Here is a 17,604-nt window from a genome sequence, read left to right on the forward strand (position 1 = left end):
TACCATTGGTGGCCCCAGAGAACACTCACCTTCTCTTCAGTGGAGGTGGTAGTTTGGTATCGATCCTGGGCGCAGATGGTTTCTCATCCTTCTTCATCTGGGAAAGAATACATGCAAAACAATTACTCCATGTTAAACGGTGTTATCAGCACCGACAGCAAAATAATGAGACTTTGGTATTAGTAGGTTCAAACTCACACAGGATGGAATGCAACAGAAGCGAGATGTCAACCACCGACATCATATAATTCACCTTGGGGGCTTCTTACTACTTGCTTCCACATCCTGTCGATTATGCACTCTAGATAGCCTTAGAAATAAATTCATATTCACTTTGGAATGTAATGATAGGTGTATGTTATGTGGGACAAAACTTTTACATGAAAACATACCCTGTGAATAAAAAACAAACTCCACACTATTTTATTAGATCAAATAGTGATATAGCCACAGATTACTTGGACAAAGATTAACAAATCTAACTCACACCATTTTCATTCTCTAAACATACAGATGCATATAAACATATATCTGAATTTCATAATGTAAGTGATATATTTCCCCATGGTTAGACAATAACAAACATAACAGACTCAACAATCATTCTGTAAATAAGAGTAAACCTTTCTTTGAGGGCAACAAAAAATCAAGTTCTACTTTCGGGGACTCCTTACCCCAACGAAGGCTTCTGTAATAGACGTTTTGGACAATTAGCGATCACTCAGACAAAATTCAGTAAATTAGTATGTGGATGTATTTTTGGTATTAAGTCAGCTTTATACGGAGGAGAAAGAATAACTTGTTTCTGCTCTTGCTGGAAATCATGGTCGCTGATTTTTTCTGTACATTCACTGTTTTATCCCACTTTGCCCCTGCTTAAAATCAAGGCACACCAAACGCAGATGCTGACACTGATAAGACAACACACACAAGTACTCACCTGGCAGTAACCTCCTTTCTTTATCACAGAAAATACAAATGTTTCATCGATACAGCAATGGTTATAAAGCTTATATCTTGACTGTTCACCTTGGAACTTACTGAGAGATAGAGCAAGACAGCTAGAATACATAAAATGTATCTCTTGCACCATACTAGTATGCACTAAATCTTACCCTCCATTTCCTAACATGAAATGTATGGTCAAAGACTCAAAAGTTTTATCTGACAGACTTATCTCGCTATCAAAGCCTTATGCATTATCTGCTAAAATTTATATTCCATGACCTAAAAGGTATATATAGACTGATGTAGACTATGTATATAGACTGATGGGAAAATTACACAAGAACAGAAAAAACAACAACATAAGAACATAATGCAACATGATGTAGCCAATATATATATATATATTGGAAGTCATATGGGACTCCAAACTTCCAAGAAACACATGTAAATTAACTGCATCAATCAATTCTGCACCGTGTGGAATTTCTGTAAAAAAAAGTTTCTGTGAACAATATTTCACAAGAAAGGATCAGATTGTACATTGAGGCAGACAAGTTAGTTGGATATGAGAACATTCTAAGATGGCTCAGCATTGAAATTATTCCATGAAATCAGCAGCATACTCACAAATGAAACTATGACCCAAAAAAAGTTTGGTGGCAGGAAAAAAAAAATAAGGAAGGGGGGTAACTCGTCTATGAGCAAACACAAAATATCTGACTACATAAAAAATAAGAAAAACACTCATCAATGCCAACAAAATTGGTGCAAATAAATGGGGAAATGACTTTTAACACGCAATACACTAAACGCAATGCTACAGTGCCTTGCAAGAACAGCAAATCAATGCTGCATGCATAGTTATCAACTTATGTGCAACAGCAAAAGTAAAAAAAATATATATGATAAATAATCTGTCAAATATGGAACCAAAAAAGGAAAGAAAAAAATTCAAAAATATGAACACAATGTGAAAGAGCAAAATAATCTGAAGATATTTCTGAACCAATGGCACATACTCCAAGTTCTTATACTGTCATTACTTATAAACTCTGGGGAAGGTGTATACATTACATAATGCATCTCCATTCCACTTGTCATAAGAACCATATTACTCTGACACCAAAGTCCTCCTTTGGGAAACTAATATTTCTCACTTGAAGAAAAAAAAAATTGCCTTGCTGGACAAACTTGTCTCCAGGACTGTTTGGCCGATCCAATGGGCAATTTTCAATCGCATGTTGCCCACAAAATGATCTGATCTGCATTGTTTTCTGGCTATCTCTCATCTAGCAATTTGTCAATATACAGCACAGTCCTGAATTTCTCTTGACAAGGTCAACTGCAATGTATATCACCTTTGATATGATAGGTTGAGGAAGCTCCTGGAAGACCTATGGATTTCATGGACCACTGTTTATTGCAACATATGCACAAGTTTATATGCATCATGAAAGTGGTCTATTGGTAGGCCATCGTGACAAACAAACATAAGCACAGAAAAGTAAATATCTGTAGGGACACACAATGTTACAGTACATATTTATGGCATACTAGAAAATATCATTGTTCATGGATATCAAATATGTCTTAATCAAACAAAACTTTACAGCAACTTATACAATAGTACAGCACCAAATGCTGCTGGTGAAACTAATTCATTTACTGCTAATCTTTCATCTAAAAGAACATATCATTACAGTGTAAATTGATTATGTTCCTGATCACACTGTAATACTTTTCTATCGCCAACAACAAAATACTGTTAACTTCCGCACCTTTCCTATATTACAATTTATGACACCATTTACATCATGAAGCAATCACATTTGTGCATTTGAACATAGAGATTTGAATGCAACTATTTGTGTTTGTGAACACTAAATCACATGTATACCACAAAATAGAAAATGCAATGGTGTGTTGCATACAAGTGTAAACTTTTATGATCACTAGATGTGTCCTTCATCCACAAGAACAGTGTCTTGTTGCATTTTCATAGTCACTTTCTACAACTTCTACATGTATATGTCCCTCTCCCACAGCTTTGAGTGTCTGTTCACATGAAATTATTCATCTCTGTTCACATCAAATTATTAATCCCTTTCTCTCTCTCCTTCCACTACACTGAAGTCAAACTGCTGGAGATACCCCTGTCGCTGAAAAAGAGATCAAGGTATCTCCCTTGATGAGTTATTCTCCCTCCATTAGTATTGTACTGTCACATCCCATGGAAAGACCTTCTTCCATGAGAATCACTACTTACGTCCTTCTTCCCCATTAGAGTCTCTGGATACAATACCAGCTCAGTCTCATTCCTCCTTAACATCATCTAGTTTTATACCTATTTTGGGCCCCTCTCCCTCCATTAGAGTCCCTAGTCACTGCTCAATGTGAGTCCTCCAGTCTCCCTTTCTCCATTAAAGCCTTTAAAGCCATTAAAGTCACATAGTTAAGGAAATCCGTCTCCTCAATAAATGTCTTTAGTCCCATCCCCACAATCACTTTTTCCTTTTATACCCGTATCTTCTGGAGTCCCTCTTCCTAAAGCAGAGTTTAATATCAAAGTGCTACTGTTTTTTTTCCCCTGGCTCCTCCCATCTATATCTTCACAAAAGTCACAAACTTTATATCACTAGATTTAGGGCCAGTACATCCTAAGAGCATCTGGATTCATATACCTCTACACCAATCTCTATGTTTTCATCAATCTCTTTACATGAAGTCTTCGCTAACCTCCCCATGTATCATCCACTCTCTCCATATACCACAATAACTGCATTCAAATCAATGTTTCTCTCTCCCTATACTTGGCCATCAGTTAGAGTCTCATTTCACATCCCCAGATGTTTTATCCCCTCCCTCCCTCCCTAACTGCCTGACTTCCTACCTCCCTTGTTCCATGTCCTTCTTTTTTCTCTTCTTTCCTGCCTGGTTAAACCCCTCCCTGCCTCCCTCCTTCCCTACCTTTCTTTCTTTCCTCAATCCCTACCTTCCTACCGCCTTTCATATCTTTCTTTCCTCCCTCCCTGCATCCATCCTTCCCTGTCTTTCTTTCCCTCCTCCCTCACTGCCTGCCTAACTCCCTGTCCATCTTCCTCCTTCCATGCATGTCTTATCTCCCTCTTGCCTGACTGCTCGCCTCCCTGCTTGCCTTTCTTTCCTCCCTCCCTGCCCGCCTTCCTCCCTCCCTCCTCGCCTGCCTACCTCCTGGCCTCCCTCCCGGCCTTCCTCCCTCCATGCCTACCACCTCCTTCCATTCCTCCCTCCATCCCTCCTGGCCTGCCTGCCTTCCTCCCTCCCTGCCTGCCTCCTTGCTTGCCTCCCTTTCCTCCCTGCCTGCCTACCTCCCTCATTCCCTCCCTCCCTCCCTCCTGGCCTGCCTGCCTTCCTCAGTCCCTGCATGTCTCCTTGCATGCCTTTCTCTCCTCCCCTCAATACTCCCTCCTTCCCTCCCTCCCTCCTGGCCTGCCTGCCTTCCTCCCTCCCTGCCTGTCTCCCTGCTGTCCTCCCTCGCTCTCATGAGTGAGGTTCCTGCACTATGCCCCAAGCCCAGACTCAATGACCACGGGCATGAGCCAGCTGTATGTCAAGTATGTACGCAGGGTGGGCAGGAGTTACTTGGGGTAAGACCACAGCTGATCTAGGGCTCTCCAGTCGTGGCCAAGGAATGCATACAAGGGTCATTAAATATTTGTATAGGTAGACTATGCATTCAGTCCCCTACTGGACCCTGCAAACGATGTTTCAGAGACCCCTACTAGTGAGAAATCCCATTAATTTTTGTGGAGTTCCATCTCCAGACGTTAAGTTATGGTCAAATTTCCTCTTGTTTTTCTTTGGTTTGACTGAATTAGAAATGATAAAAATATATACTGTCACATCCATGGAAGGCAGAAGATTGGAAAGTACAGCATGCCTTCAAATGGCTCATTAGAGTAAATGATTCTTATGCTGCTAAATTGAAATCAGCTCACTGTCTCTTTATATTCAACCTGAACCTGTCACTAAATGTCTGATCTGACGACAGACATTTGCATGACATGAAAAAAAAAAAGAAGATTAAATTCTTTCTGAAAGGGGCCAAAGTGGTCATTTCACAATGTAAACAGTGTCATGTATATCTATTGTAACATGATTTAATACATTTAGCAGCTACACATGCTTCCTGTCAGAAAATGATAAGAAATCAATTAAGAAGCTGAGAAATTTAAACCTATATGCTACAACTTCTAAAACCAGCTTCTTCCTCTTTACCTAAAATTGTAATTACATCTGTGCACAGTGCTTGTTTAATAGTAGGTAGAATTTCCGTAAAAAACCATACCCATATTTGGGAAGAAAATTGCTCCCCTTAGATGCCTACTAAGTAGAAGCAGCCATTGCAGGGATTCTTGTAGAGAAAATAGCTGGCTGCAGGGGGTGCCAAGTGCTACATTTACATCTTTACAATAGGCATGAAATTGCCAGTGGCATCTCCTGAGTAGTCAACTGCCACAAGAATTACTCCTTCCTGTTTCTTAACTGGCCATTTCTCCAAGAAATCAATGCAACTGTATTGACTTAACCTTCGTGATAGGCCATGCCTCTTATGGTACATCAATCTAAATTCTAAACGTCGTTGCATATGTTGTCATCGTGTCACCTGCAACACAGCACGGCTTGGTGAAATCTTATTGCAGTTGAGAAGGGAGATATCTGTTGCTTTATCGATGTACATTCAGGTAACTTTATGCTATGATCTGGTCATGCCTTCCATTGGCCAGAAACACTTAAATTATGTGACTAAATGATTAATTACATCCCCCTTCAAGAGCAGAATGTTGTGAAGTGACAATCTTTGAAATGATGGGATGCTATCACTCCAACATGACGCTCTTCTACATTTTATCTTTCATCCTTCAGTCAGACCTACAGCTCTTTACAATAAGCATACTGTGCACATTGATGTGATTGCAAGAACCATGTCTGCAAAGGGCAGCCTACATTGACTCCTGTGGTATGGTTGCCAATTTGGGGATGGCTCAAAGAGCGTGCACAATCTATCATGGGTCCACCAGCGTTTGTGTTCGTGACGCCGGAATTTCTGACAGTATAACGCACGGGGACATCCTTCATTCTGTCAGGGCATGTAACCCAGCAAGCTAACCAGACGTCTGTGGGTTTATCGTGAACCGCTAGTGACATAGCTCTCCCCCAATGAATGCGTAATGCATGGTAGGAGCACAAAAAAAAAAAAAAAAAAAAAAAAAAAAAAATGTGGTTCTTATGCATGATATAATAAGCCCTTCACTTTTCTTTTTGTTATTTTTGTCTTAACTCACTGCACCTGTCCTGGCTCATATATCATTCTACAATTTAAAGCAAACTTTTTATTTTCATTGCAAAAGACCAAATAAAATTGACATCCTTGTGTGATCTTTCTCATTTCCTCTATCCTCTAAATGCCATTTCATTCCACGTGTCCATGTACATAAATCACACACGAAAGGTTACACATTCATGGCAAAATCTGCAGAGTATTACATGGCTTACTAGTACATCATCGCTAAACATTATACATATGACAACCTCGGATGCTTCTACAAAAGGTAAGCTTTCACGTACTTAACACACAATGCTCTTACACTTTTTTGTTTTGTACTCCAGGGCATTATTAAACGATCAACAGAACAAATCTATAGTCAAGGCTTCAGTGAAATATCCTCACTGTTATCTCTTTAAAAAAAAAAATCTACTATACCATCTCTTAGAGTATTTCAATTTAGACTATCTGCCAATAATTGAAAGTGAAGGCAAAATGGGCACTCTGAATAAAGGCAGTGATGATATGCAAGAAAGAATTCATAACAGCAGACAAAAGGACTGCTCTCATGTGCAGTGTCAGGCACCAACCTGACATTAGCAGACACCTGGTAGTAACAACAGCAGACCAGTTTGGGGCTGTACATCACAAGCTTTTGATATACTTTGGTGATGGCATACACATGTATCACTTTCTTGCTTTGCTGTAGAGTCACCCTAATTCCCAAAGACTTTCCAACCTGCCAGGCAATCATTGACTTTACAGGCTGAGGTCTGGCCCTCCTATGCTCAGGGGCCTGTCATGTGCGGAAGGGATTGGCTATGATGTGATCAGAGATCCACCATGGAGACATAATCTTCCACAAACCACAGAAACCACTCACTGAACCTGAAGCAAACTGTCTTTGTCTTCAGTGAGCTCCTCTTGGCATGTTAATAGTCTGGGGTTTAGTCGTGGTAATCACTGGTAATCTATTACTCTGACCACCTCAAGTTGACTTCTTTTTCTTCTTATTTAAAATGAAGTATGTACGCCAAACATATGTTTGCCGAGAAATCAATGACTTCTGCAATCGAATGTTGAAACCAATAAAGTTACATTTGAAACAGCTCTTTCTGAGTCATGTGAATGAACTAAGGAGTGGACTCCAATGAGCAATGATGTTCTACTTACCGATGCTTGCTTTTTCTTTAACTCTTCCAGCCACTTTAATATTTCATCATCTGCTAAATCAAAGGCTGTTTGACTCTGCAAAGTATGCACACAAAATTGAATTGCAAAGTGACAAATCATGCCTGATAAGTAACTATAGCAATGAGATGCCTAGAAAAGAAAGGGTTAGTTGTTACTCCCCTAAGAACACCTAACATGATGCAACTGTTCACAAGTACATGTCCTGATATGTTACAAAAAATAGAAAACAACATTAATTCATGCTTTCTATGGAACGACATAAAAAAATGATAATCTGAATCCAACTAATCATCTTTCTCTCAGCTACTAAGGTACAACAGGACAGATGCAAATATCAACCTTTTTAAATTCAGTTCTTCGCTTTACATAAGACCAATCAAACCTAATTACACACTCTCATTCAGGTTGATATCATAGAAGAAATTTATAAACTGACAAATTAATAGTGGAAGAACTAGAAGCTCCATCATTATAGAATTAGAACCGCTAAGGTTTTGTTCACTAAATTCATGGAATTTATTGAAATGAGAAGACAATGTGGTGCAGTTTAATGGTCTTGAATAATCATGTAATTATTCCATTAAAGGTGTCAGGAAGCTGGCAGAGCCTTACTCTTTCAAGGAATAATAAACGTTTTTCTTCCCATCAAGTTGATTTGTAAAAGAATAGCTCATTCCTAATGGCAGAACATGAACTGATAAAGATATCATCCTAATATCTGCAAATCAGTGACGTCACATACCAAATTACAGAGCTGACTACTCATTCACGTAGTGGATATTGTGCGATTTGAACATTTGAAGAAATCTGCACATACTTTCGTCTGCCAACCTGCATAACAAGCACACACAATCACGACCAAAGAAAGCATGATTTTCCAAATTTGGAAATAATGCTACCAGCCACCTTTCAGAACAGACGTGCAAACTGCTACGTGAGTCCTTCTTTTCTCTCATACTCCCAACTATCAGTCTTTCATACTAACAAGGCAATCATTCACACTGACAGCCACATATCTTACTTCCTTTTATACACAAAACTTATGCTACCATCACTTACTTCTGGAGCAGTAGCTCGACCACTTACTAATTTGTTTTTCGCGTCCATGTCACACATGCCCTCTACTAAAACCTCGCAGGCTTCTTTGTGTCCCCAATGAGAGGCTGCGTGGAGAGGTGTCCAGCCGTCATTGTCTTTTGCATTGACATCCACGCCTGCTTGTATAAGAATGCTGTTTGGAAGAGATGGGATGGGGGGAAAAAATGATTCTCAGGATGCTTTTGCATTGATATCCACGCCTTCAATAAAAACAACGCATTTCATATAAATGTTACATGAACAGACGATGGAACTGAAGGTGTATTTTGATCTACGTGTAAGATTTTGTATTGCACTTTTTTTGGTACTGTATGTAAATATACTCTTCAAGATACTGGATACAGATGTTTTGTGGACATTGTGTAGGTTGGTAGCAGTTTTCCTTCTGTTAAAAACCTAGAAACTAAACACCATCTTGTAATGACAGAAGTCATGGGGCTGCATTACTCCCTATAATTAGTCAAATTCTATAGACAAAATTTCTTTAAATCTCTATGTTGTTGTTTCAATTTTTATTCTTTTCTCTCTTTTTTTTTTTTTTTTTTGGGGGGGGGGGGGGGGGAGAGGTGTTTTCATAACAGAGAGAAGAAATGACCTTATCTCAGCCCCAGAATGGGAACAGAAGAATAACATCTGCCTGACAAGAATGTGCATCATACTGGCACCACCACGCCATGACGCCATCCCTCCCATCACATTCCCCTTTGCTCTGGCTTCATTACCTGCTCAGCACTGCACATCTTTAGCCCAGTTTTTGGGGAAATATGAGACTGGCTCATTCACCTAGGTGCTTCACGAACTCAAGCCAAGCTCACTCCCCTCCATGAGTCCCCTCCCCCCCCCCCCCCCCCTCCCCCCTTGACTGACGTCACCTCTGCAGTGGGACACACTCTACTCCGCACTTAAGACAGGACCAATATTTTCTCTCAAAGCTGTTGCTTTTGGCTCAAGTTCAACATCCACGAGGGCAAAGACTCGTGCTTCACCGTTGCTCACCAACCTACTAATGTATCTCCATCTCAAACACATAGAGATGTATGCAACCAACAGAACCCTCATTGATTTTACTGTTAGTGATTTCAATTCAGTATTTTTTAAATCTATTTAAGTGAACGGACCAGCCAGTATCTATGGTGGACCATGCATTTACCGAGGCATGCCATAAATCATCCCAAGATTTTACATTACAATCACTTACCTTCTATCGTTACATAAATCTGCCAAAAATGTAGCCATAACTTTACTGTGCATGCTCTAATAGCTTACAAACCTTCAAGAGATTTATGAAAAAAAATCTTAATGTTTTATTGAATCATTCATGCTAATAGTGACCTCCACGGAAGCTCAAACAAAGTATACATGTAGGTTACAGCTTCCAAATGGATTTTAGATCTTGTGTGACCACACAGTAACTTGCTTCAAAAACAAGTATCCAGACTCAATTAATGTGTAGGTTTACAACCACTTGAAAGAGATGATGGTTTCATGCATACAAAATATGACATTATCATGCAATCATAACCACCTGTGTTTCTCACTACAGGCGCTATACATGGGTCAACAACCTGCAATGTTGGCGACTGAAAGTCTGTAATCGCGAACTAATGTTAGGCATCACTGATTACTCCATCAAAGACAAGTATCACTTTCTGATAATTTACAACACGCCTTGTGATCGTTCATGCAGGTTGGTCATTTCACCGTCTATAAAGTCCTGCCTGATATAAAACAGATCACACAGACTACATGTAACAAGACTTTTGCTCACAGTCAAAATATTCACTCTACATTTCACATCAATGGCTGCAATTTTGACATGTAGTATAAAGGGACTTACTGAAAAGACTAATGTATCTGGATATAGTATCTACATATTCCTTGTAATATTACTCTGATTGCAAGGGAACTTGCTTTTTGCATATTTTGGGGGTCACTGTTTTCATGGGTTTGTGTTTAATAAGGAGTTAGCTCCTTTTCCTTAAGAAGGGGGAATCCACAATGCAAGGGAGAGCTCACAAGACTCATTTATTATGTACAGTAGCTAGAAAGATAACTTACTTCATGACTTTGATATAACCCTTAGCGCTAGCTACATGGAGTGCAGTTGCTCCTGTTTTGGGGTGCCGCCTCTCTTTGATGACTTTGCTGTTTAGCCACTGCTTGGCATCTTCCAGCATCTTCTCCTCCTCCTCACTCCTGGCTGTTTCTACATCAACGCCTGTGAGCAGAGGGAAAAAAAAAGGAAACGATAAAATACTTGGTAGAACTTAAGGCGGCAGTCTCTCAACATTCCAAGACACTCCACGTGTGTACAAATGGCTTTTGCCATCAGACTGGCACCTGTTAAAACTCATTCGAGATTTTTACTCAGTCACTGACAAATGGAAGTACACTCAGAATTAACCTGGTCATGAAGTTTCATGTTTTGTTTTTTCAAGTTGATCTTTTCATGACATTTGGAAAGTGAGAACTATTATCTTAATTACTGTAAAAGTGGAAATTTTCGCGGTGTTGAAATTTTCGCACATTTCGCGCAACTTGAAACTAGCGCAAAAATAAAAGCACACGAATATTTTTGCTTCCCATACACCTCTATGTTCCAGTAATTGATGCCTTGATTCCGCGGAATTAAAAACATGCGAAACTCTTCTTACCCCGCTGAGCGCGAAAATATCCACTTTTACAGTATATTCAATTTCTATAAGCAATTGATAACTTAGGAAAGGCATCAGCTTTTATGATCATCAAACAGTATATATTTTTCGTAAGTACACACACATTCTGCTACTACACTACAACACAATGAAATAACATCAACATAAAATGTTAGTTGAGGAAACATCTCTTCTCACAGTGAAGATTACCTGGTATATCAGAATCTGTTTTTGTTTTTGTTTTTCCTTAACTGTTGCAATGATCTCATGTTAAAGTGTGAAGACCTTTGCATTGTGAGACAACTCCTTCATTACAGGTTTCAGTGTAGGTTATCATAACTTTTAACAATACATGTACCAGCAACGCATAACATCATAAAAATAGACTACTGGCTTATGATTCACTGATGACTTCATATCGTCAAAATACCTTTGCTAAAAACTACAATCATTTGTTTTAATTGTTCACCAATGCACTTGCTCTCTAACATGCAAACACATGTCAAATATTGGTGATATGTGGCAACAAGTTCTGCATCATACCAAGTTTATCCATCTCGTCTTGTAAAAACTCCTCCATATCCTCCTCCTCTGCGAGGTCCAGCGGTAATTCCCCTTCATTGTTGCATGATATAATGTTGGCCCCGCTCTCTATTAAATACCTGCAATGGAAAATAAAAATAAAAAAAAAAACACATGAACTTAATACATCAATCTTGCTTCTTTTGTAGAAAACACAATTGAAATGAAACATGTTCACATTAAAAAAAAAAAAGAAAAAAAAAGGGAAAGGCAAAACAATGCAAGGACAGAATGCAAGAGGGATGTACCAAAATCATATCAATTATGTACAGAAAAAAAGTTGGAGAAGCAGATTTGTTGCATGTACAATAGATATTTAATGAAAATGAGATGAGGGGGTAAATTCAAAGTTTCCGGAATACTGCATGTGTACTCTAGGGTTCCATGACATTTGCTCTTGCAACTATTGCTCCCATGAAAACATGCTAAACCAAACATAAATTCTACCCACAAACATAACCCTAACCATCCTGATCCTTATATCTAACAAAACCTAAAACCCTATCACAACCCTAACCCTAACCCTAACCCTAAGAAAAAGATAAGACTGAAGCAACTGTCGCAGGGGCATATGTCCTGTCAGTGTACTCTAGAGCTGAGCAAAGCCGTGGTTATCTACTACTTTCTTTCATTTTGTGTACAATGTTCTGATGTTCTGAAATTGATTTCCATGGAAATACACAACTCTGATGTAAAAACACCATTCAATACTAACTCAATAACACTTTAAATCTGTATACAGATACCAGAGTATGCATTTGACAAAGAGAAAATCAGTGACAAATAACTTGAATTAAAAGAGAATGGGCCAATTCTATTTCCAATGGAGAGAAAACCAAAACAACAACAAATTAGGTAGGAAGAGGAAACATAGGTTTTTCCATGCATGGTCACTGAATATAATGCCAGTATTCAGTATGCCTGCCAAAAAATGACAGAATGAAACAGCATCTGTCTCAATGGATGCATTCGAGCACGCTGCACTTACGCAGAGGGAGCGTTCTGACCTTCCTACAGTGCACCGTACTGTGCTATACTGGGCCAAAAGTGGACCACTTCCCGATGTGCTCGAAAAGTGGTACCATAACCGTACCAGAAGTTGGCATGAGAAGAATGTGTAAAACATGCACACTAACGTATGTCAGGATGCAAAGTGTTGATTCGCTTTGTTCAGGACACCTGTAAAGCAGAGTAAGCACGCCAGGGGCTACCTCTTGCTTAACGTGTGACCCCCTCTGACTCGAGTCCAAAAATAAATCATCAGGTATGATTCCTCTACAGAGTGCTCGAACACTGCAAATCTGGCATGGTATGGTACAGCACGCATTGGATTGGTTCGCTTTAGTTCACTTTTCAGCGCTCGACCGGGACCAATGGTATCTTATATAGCACATGTTATGATCCAGCAGAATGACTCATTTCTGACAGGTACCATGAAATAAAGCTTTAACAGCTTGATAATTGGGGAGGGGGATTTTGCCTTTTGAGACAAATATCTGAGCATATATACAACAGCATGGCACATCAATCACATAGACACGGGAGAGGGTCACACCAACTCGGCACTATATTCACTTGCTTTGTGTAATAACACACAATTCTGACTCCATTCATTTATCGTAAGGAACTCCATAGGCCTACAAATATCAACATACAACTGTAGGTAACTAGAGTTAATGTTCATCCAGATTTTGTCATGGTGTCTCTGTAAGTTGGTGATACTTATTTCCTGTAAATTCTGTCATTTCATGGTCCACCAAATGTGTGTGGAAATCTTTCAAATACCCTATGGTATGTTAGTTGTCTTAATAGCTGCTACAGGGTAAAGCATCATGTACTAATCAATGTACAATGTACCTCTCTCAGGAGTCATGGGAGATCTCATTTAGTGATTTCATGGTAAATTTGTATTTTGTTCATTATGCTTACAGTAATGTACTCTCCCTATACATACTGGTAAAAGGATAGCACCAAGCCCTCTACAGTATGCAGTGCATAGTGAACTGCACGTCTATATTCCATCCCATACTTTGTACGGGTACCTCACTTTGTTACACACAGTCCTACATGCAACATGCATCCAGAGGGGTTCTACCCCAATGGCTGGTATTGGGTTACGGACATGCACAGGGGATTGTTTACATCGCTGGATAAGAGATAAGGATATAGCATTTCATACAGGGGATTAGACTTGTCAGAAATGACCAGTCCTATGATTCATTTCCATTAATAACAGACAGATCACACCCCAGCACTGTACACTGAGAGGGCTGTTCATCAACCACCCTTCACATCTGTTCTCTCTTGGTATCAACCATTTCCCAACATGGAAATCAAACTCAACATTCCCTCTGTCCTCTCTGTTTATAGTTGCCCTTGGTTAGATAACCTAAAATAACTGACCTTTACCTGTGCATCTTTACCAGACTGGCAGATTTGCAGAGTTGGCCTATCTCCACACATTTAACCTCCCTTTTAACAGCATAAAAAAGTAGGCATACTAAGTCCTGTTACCAGCTCATATAATGCTAAAAGCCTCTGACTGCTACAAGCTAGGTAGAACTATACACTGATTCAAGAGAAAAAAGTGAGTTACATGTACACATTTGTATGTTCATCGCACCCAGGATGACAGGTGACAGTCATTAGTAATTTCTTCTCATCTAGATGGATACTATTCACTCACAGTCACTCTCATATTTCATTTGATCACTGGTGCGGTTATTCCCAATGAGTGTATCTACACCATCTCAGGGCTGCCAACTCTCATGCATTGAGCATGAGATGCACGCATTTTGGTCCTTTCTCACTCTAAAACTTTATTTCATTTGCATGCATTTTTATTGATCTCACTCATTTTGACTCCTAAATTATAGCATTGGCCTATGGGAGTTTCACTCTCAACTAGTTTCCAGTATTGGCAGCCCTGCCATCTCATGTTCATTATTCAAACTATTAATTAGCTATATGACATTCAAATGTAGTGGAATGCATCATCTCTGGACAACTGTGATCATGGGGTAGCTATGCATTGAGAATTGCATCAACAAACTTTTGAACAATTATTCCACTAGCAAGTCAGATCAAACCCCAATCCTCACATCTGACTGTATGAAAAAGATTCCTAGTTTGAATTTTAGTGTAAGTTTCATACCATTTAATTGTTATACAGAATGGAACATAAATTCAGTCATTGTATACAGGCCCCCTAGATGCCTACTACTATTACTATTATTAAAGTAGGATAATGTGTACGCACCCTATATCAAATGCCCCTTACCGGGGTAATTATGAAATATTTCTACAAATCTTTTGCCTCATTCCCACTGCATCAAAGTACTGTAAACGTGGAAATTTTCGCGGTACATTAATTTTCGCGGATTTCGCGCTACGTTCGGCTAGCGCGAATTCAAAAACGCGCGAATATATCTTCGCAATTTTCTATGCACATTTTTAACGGCCTGAATTGTGTGCGCTTCGTCGATGATACTGCTACGTACAGACATGTTTACGCATATAGCAGTATCATCGCACGCACCGCACGCACCGAGCCCACGGCCGATTGGTGTGCTACAGTACATCCCCGCGACCCGCGACTACACTACAGTACATGCATCACATATGTACTACGTAGTTGAGCGCTTGTACTCGCACTCGTGCCGCTCGCTACGCCGCTTATCGTACGCTGGCATCGCTGGATGAAAACAGCGACTGTGTATTAACCCGCTGCGGAGCGCGAATTGAAGAACCCGCGAATATGTTTTTGAGCCGCTCAGCGCGAAAAATTAATCGCGCGAAAATATTGACGTTTACAGTAATTTGAAATTTTGCTCACATTGTGCCACTTTCAGTACTGGTAACTAAAGTCGTAAAGAATTTATACTGGGTAGGCCCTATATGCCCCCCCCCCCCCCCCCTCCTTCTACAAAATCACTGAAACTAGATTTCTATGGAAATGCAGTGTGTCAGTATCAAATCCAATGACATCTTCTCATACAAACTGTATGTCAGTTTAAAAAAAAAAAAATCATTGTGAATACCTTAATGCTCATGTATCATTATCAAGCTAGCTTTCCATTTGACACTGACCATCATATCAATCAATCTACAGTAACTATGCTTGGTAGTGGGTGGTATGGCTATTGAGAAACCATTTATACATTATTCAGTATAAAACTGATACTAATCATTTTGTATTCACCAAATCAACTTTGTATTCCAATCACTACAAATGTATTTGTAGTATTCGCTTTACACAAAGGTTGTACCCATGTAATGACATCCTTGTGTACAATAGGCAAAGTATACAAGTTACAACATAAAAAAGTTAATGCATTAAGAGCTCTGCCTGACTTGTGACTTGTACCCGAATCTGATTCTATGCAATCCTTTACCACCCATACTGCCGATTACTGGTATGTGACGTTTCGTTTGCACGGAGATCACACTATTCAACTGGTCACACTTCTTGATCCCTAACTGTTCATCACTTGTTTGTTACAGGACTACCACACATACTTCGCCAGTGCTCTCTCAACACATGCATAGGCTGTACACACTCACACAACACTATACACACACACAGAGGCATGTAAGGACTGAACACACGCCTTCATCTGCACTTCACTGCACGCATTGCCAGTGCATTGGGGAAGGCAAGGCGCATTGCAAGTCGTGTCTGACTTGCATTAGGCTGTGTTGGGAACACGCACATACTTGGCATACCAAAAGTGCTTGTGCACTACAAGTACAACATGCATGTGGAGGATGGTCCCTCATACATGAAGACACCAAGACTGCGGCTTCTTGGTAGAAGAAGCTTGTTTTAAATCCTATCATCAAATAGCATGATCATCTTCCACTCTACATTTTAGTAAAAGCCACTGAACATATCCCAAGAAAGCAGGCTACAGGAATACAAACCTTCCACCTTTCTGTTTCAATACTTTTCACTGTGTTTGGCACTGGGCATCACTTACATGTAGCATTAGACAAATAGGCCTACTATGTTTGAATAATGGAAGGTTGTCAATTTGTAGGTCACATTGCTTCCCAATATGGTATGACATGCATACAGGCCCATGACTCTTTGCAACGTCTAAAGCAACATGGATTACGGGAGATGGGTTGACTCACATATAATGTCAGGGAATTTTAGCTAGCATATTTTCTCCTGAAAAATTCACAGTCTACGTGTCTGTATTCAGGCCTTCATTTCCCCTCTAATACCAATGGAATCTTGCTGCTGATTGGTCAATATGCATTTGAACAGAATGATAATTGAAGTAACAAAGACAGCAAAATTTTGCAATGATGAAGTCATTATTGATAATGATGTAATTGTAAAGATGCTGATTTGATGAATTTGAGTTTAATCACATCCTATACTAAAACTGGCAAAATTCATCTTTACTGCCCATCGACACACAAACACATGAAAATGAGTACTGAAATTTGCAATTACTTGTCATATAATGCCCAAATTATTTGAAAATGTGTACTTGTTGATAAAAAAAAATTAATGTCCTACACAATTCAGTATTTGAGGATAACTGCTTGCAAAAATCAACACTGCCTTCAGATTGAATGGGTCAGAAAAGGTGCTACTGATAATGTAAAACATCACACATTGGTTGATCCATGGCTTTGACATTATACTGTATGATACCTCATTTTGAGTTCAAGAATAGAGAATTACCAACTTATTACAATAGCTGCTGCTGTTGTAAAGATAAAATCTTCAGAGCTGGTCATCACTGCTGATAGCCAGTCAACAAGGTTGGTGGGATTACTATGACATGCTATAATACAGTCTCTAGGAAA

The 17,604-nt window shown here is 39.5% G+C and overlaps 1 protein-coding gene across 10 annotated transcripts in view; it reads right to left on the reverse strand.

Moving 5' to 3' along the window:
* LOC139736900 (protein phosphatase 1 regulatory subunit 12A-like) overlaps positions 1–17,604 on the reverse strand; it is a 120,808-nt gene that overhangs the window by 80,573 nt on the left and 22,631 nt on the right. For 9 of the 10 annotated variants that reach the window (XM_071647567.1, XM_071647563.1, XM_071647559.1 and 6 more), the window contains 5 exons: positions 11,743–11,861; positions 10,604–10,763; positions 8,534–8,678; positions 7,427–7,501; positions 30–97 (listed from right to left, as the gene is read on the reverse strand). In XM_071647567.1, coding sequence (XP_071503668.1) covers positions 30–97; positions 7,427–7,501; positions 8,534–8,678; positions 10,604–10,763; positions 11,743–11,861 — 567 coding nt within the window. The remainder of the gene's footprint in view (positions 1–29; positions 98–7,426; positions 7,502–8,533; positions 8,679–10,603; positions 10,764–11,742; positions 11,862–17,604) is intronic. The other variant, XM_071647565.1, reaches the window with a different exon arrangement.

This window comes from Diadema antillarum, unplaced genomic scaffold (genome assembly GCF_040938485.1).
Source record: "Diadema antillarum isolate AM-2024a unplaced genomic scaffold, OU_Dant_1.0 seq00000674_RagTag, whole genome shotgun sequence".
Taxonomy (NCBI): domain Eukaryota; kingdom Metazoa; phylum Echinodermata; class Echinoidea; order Diadematoida; family Diadematidae; genus Diadema; species Diadema antillarum.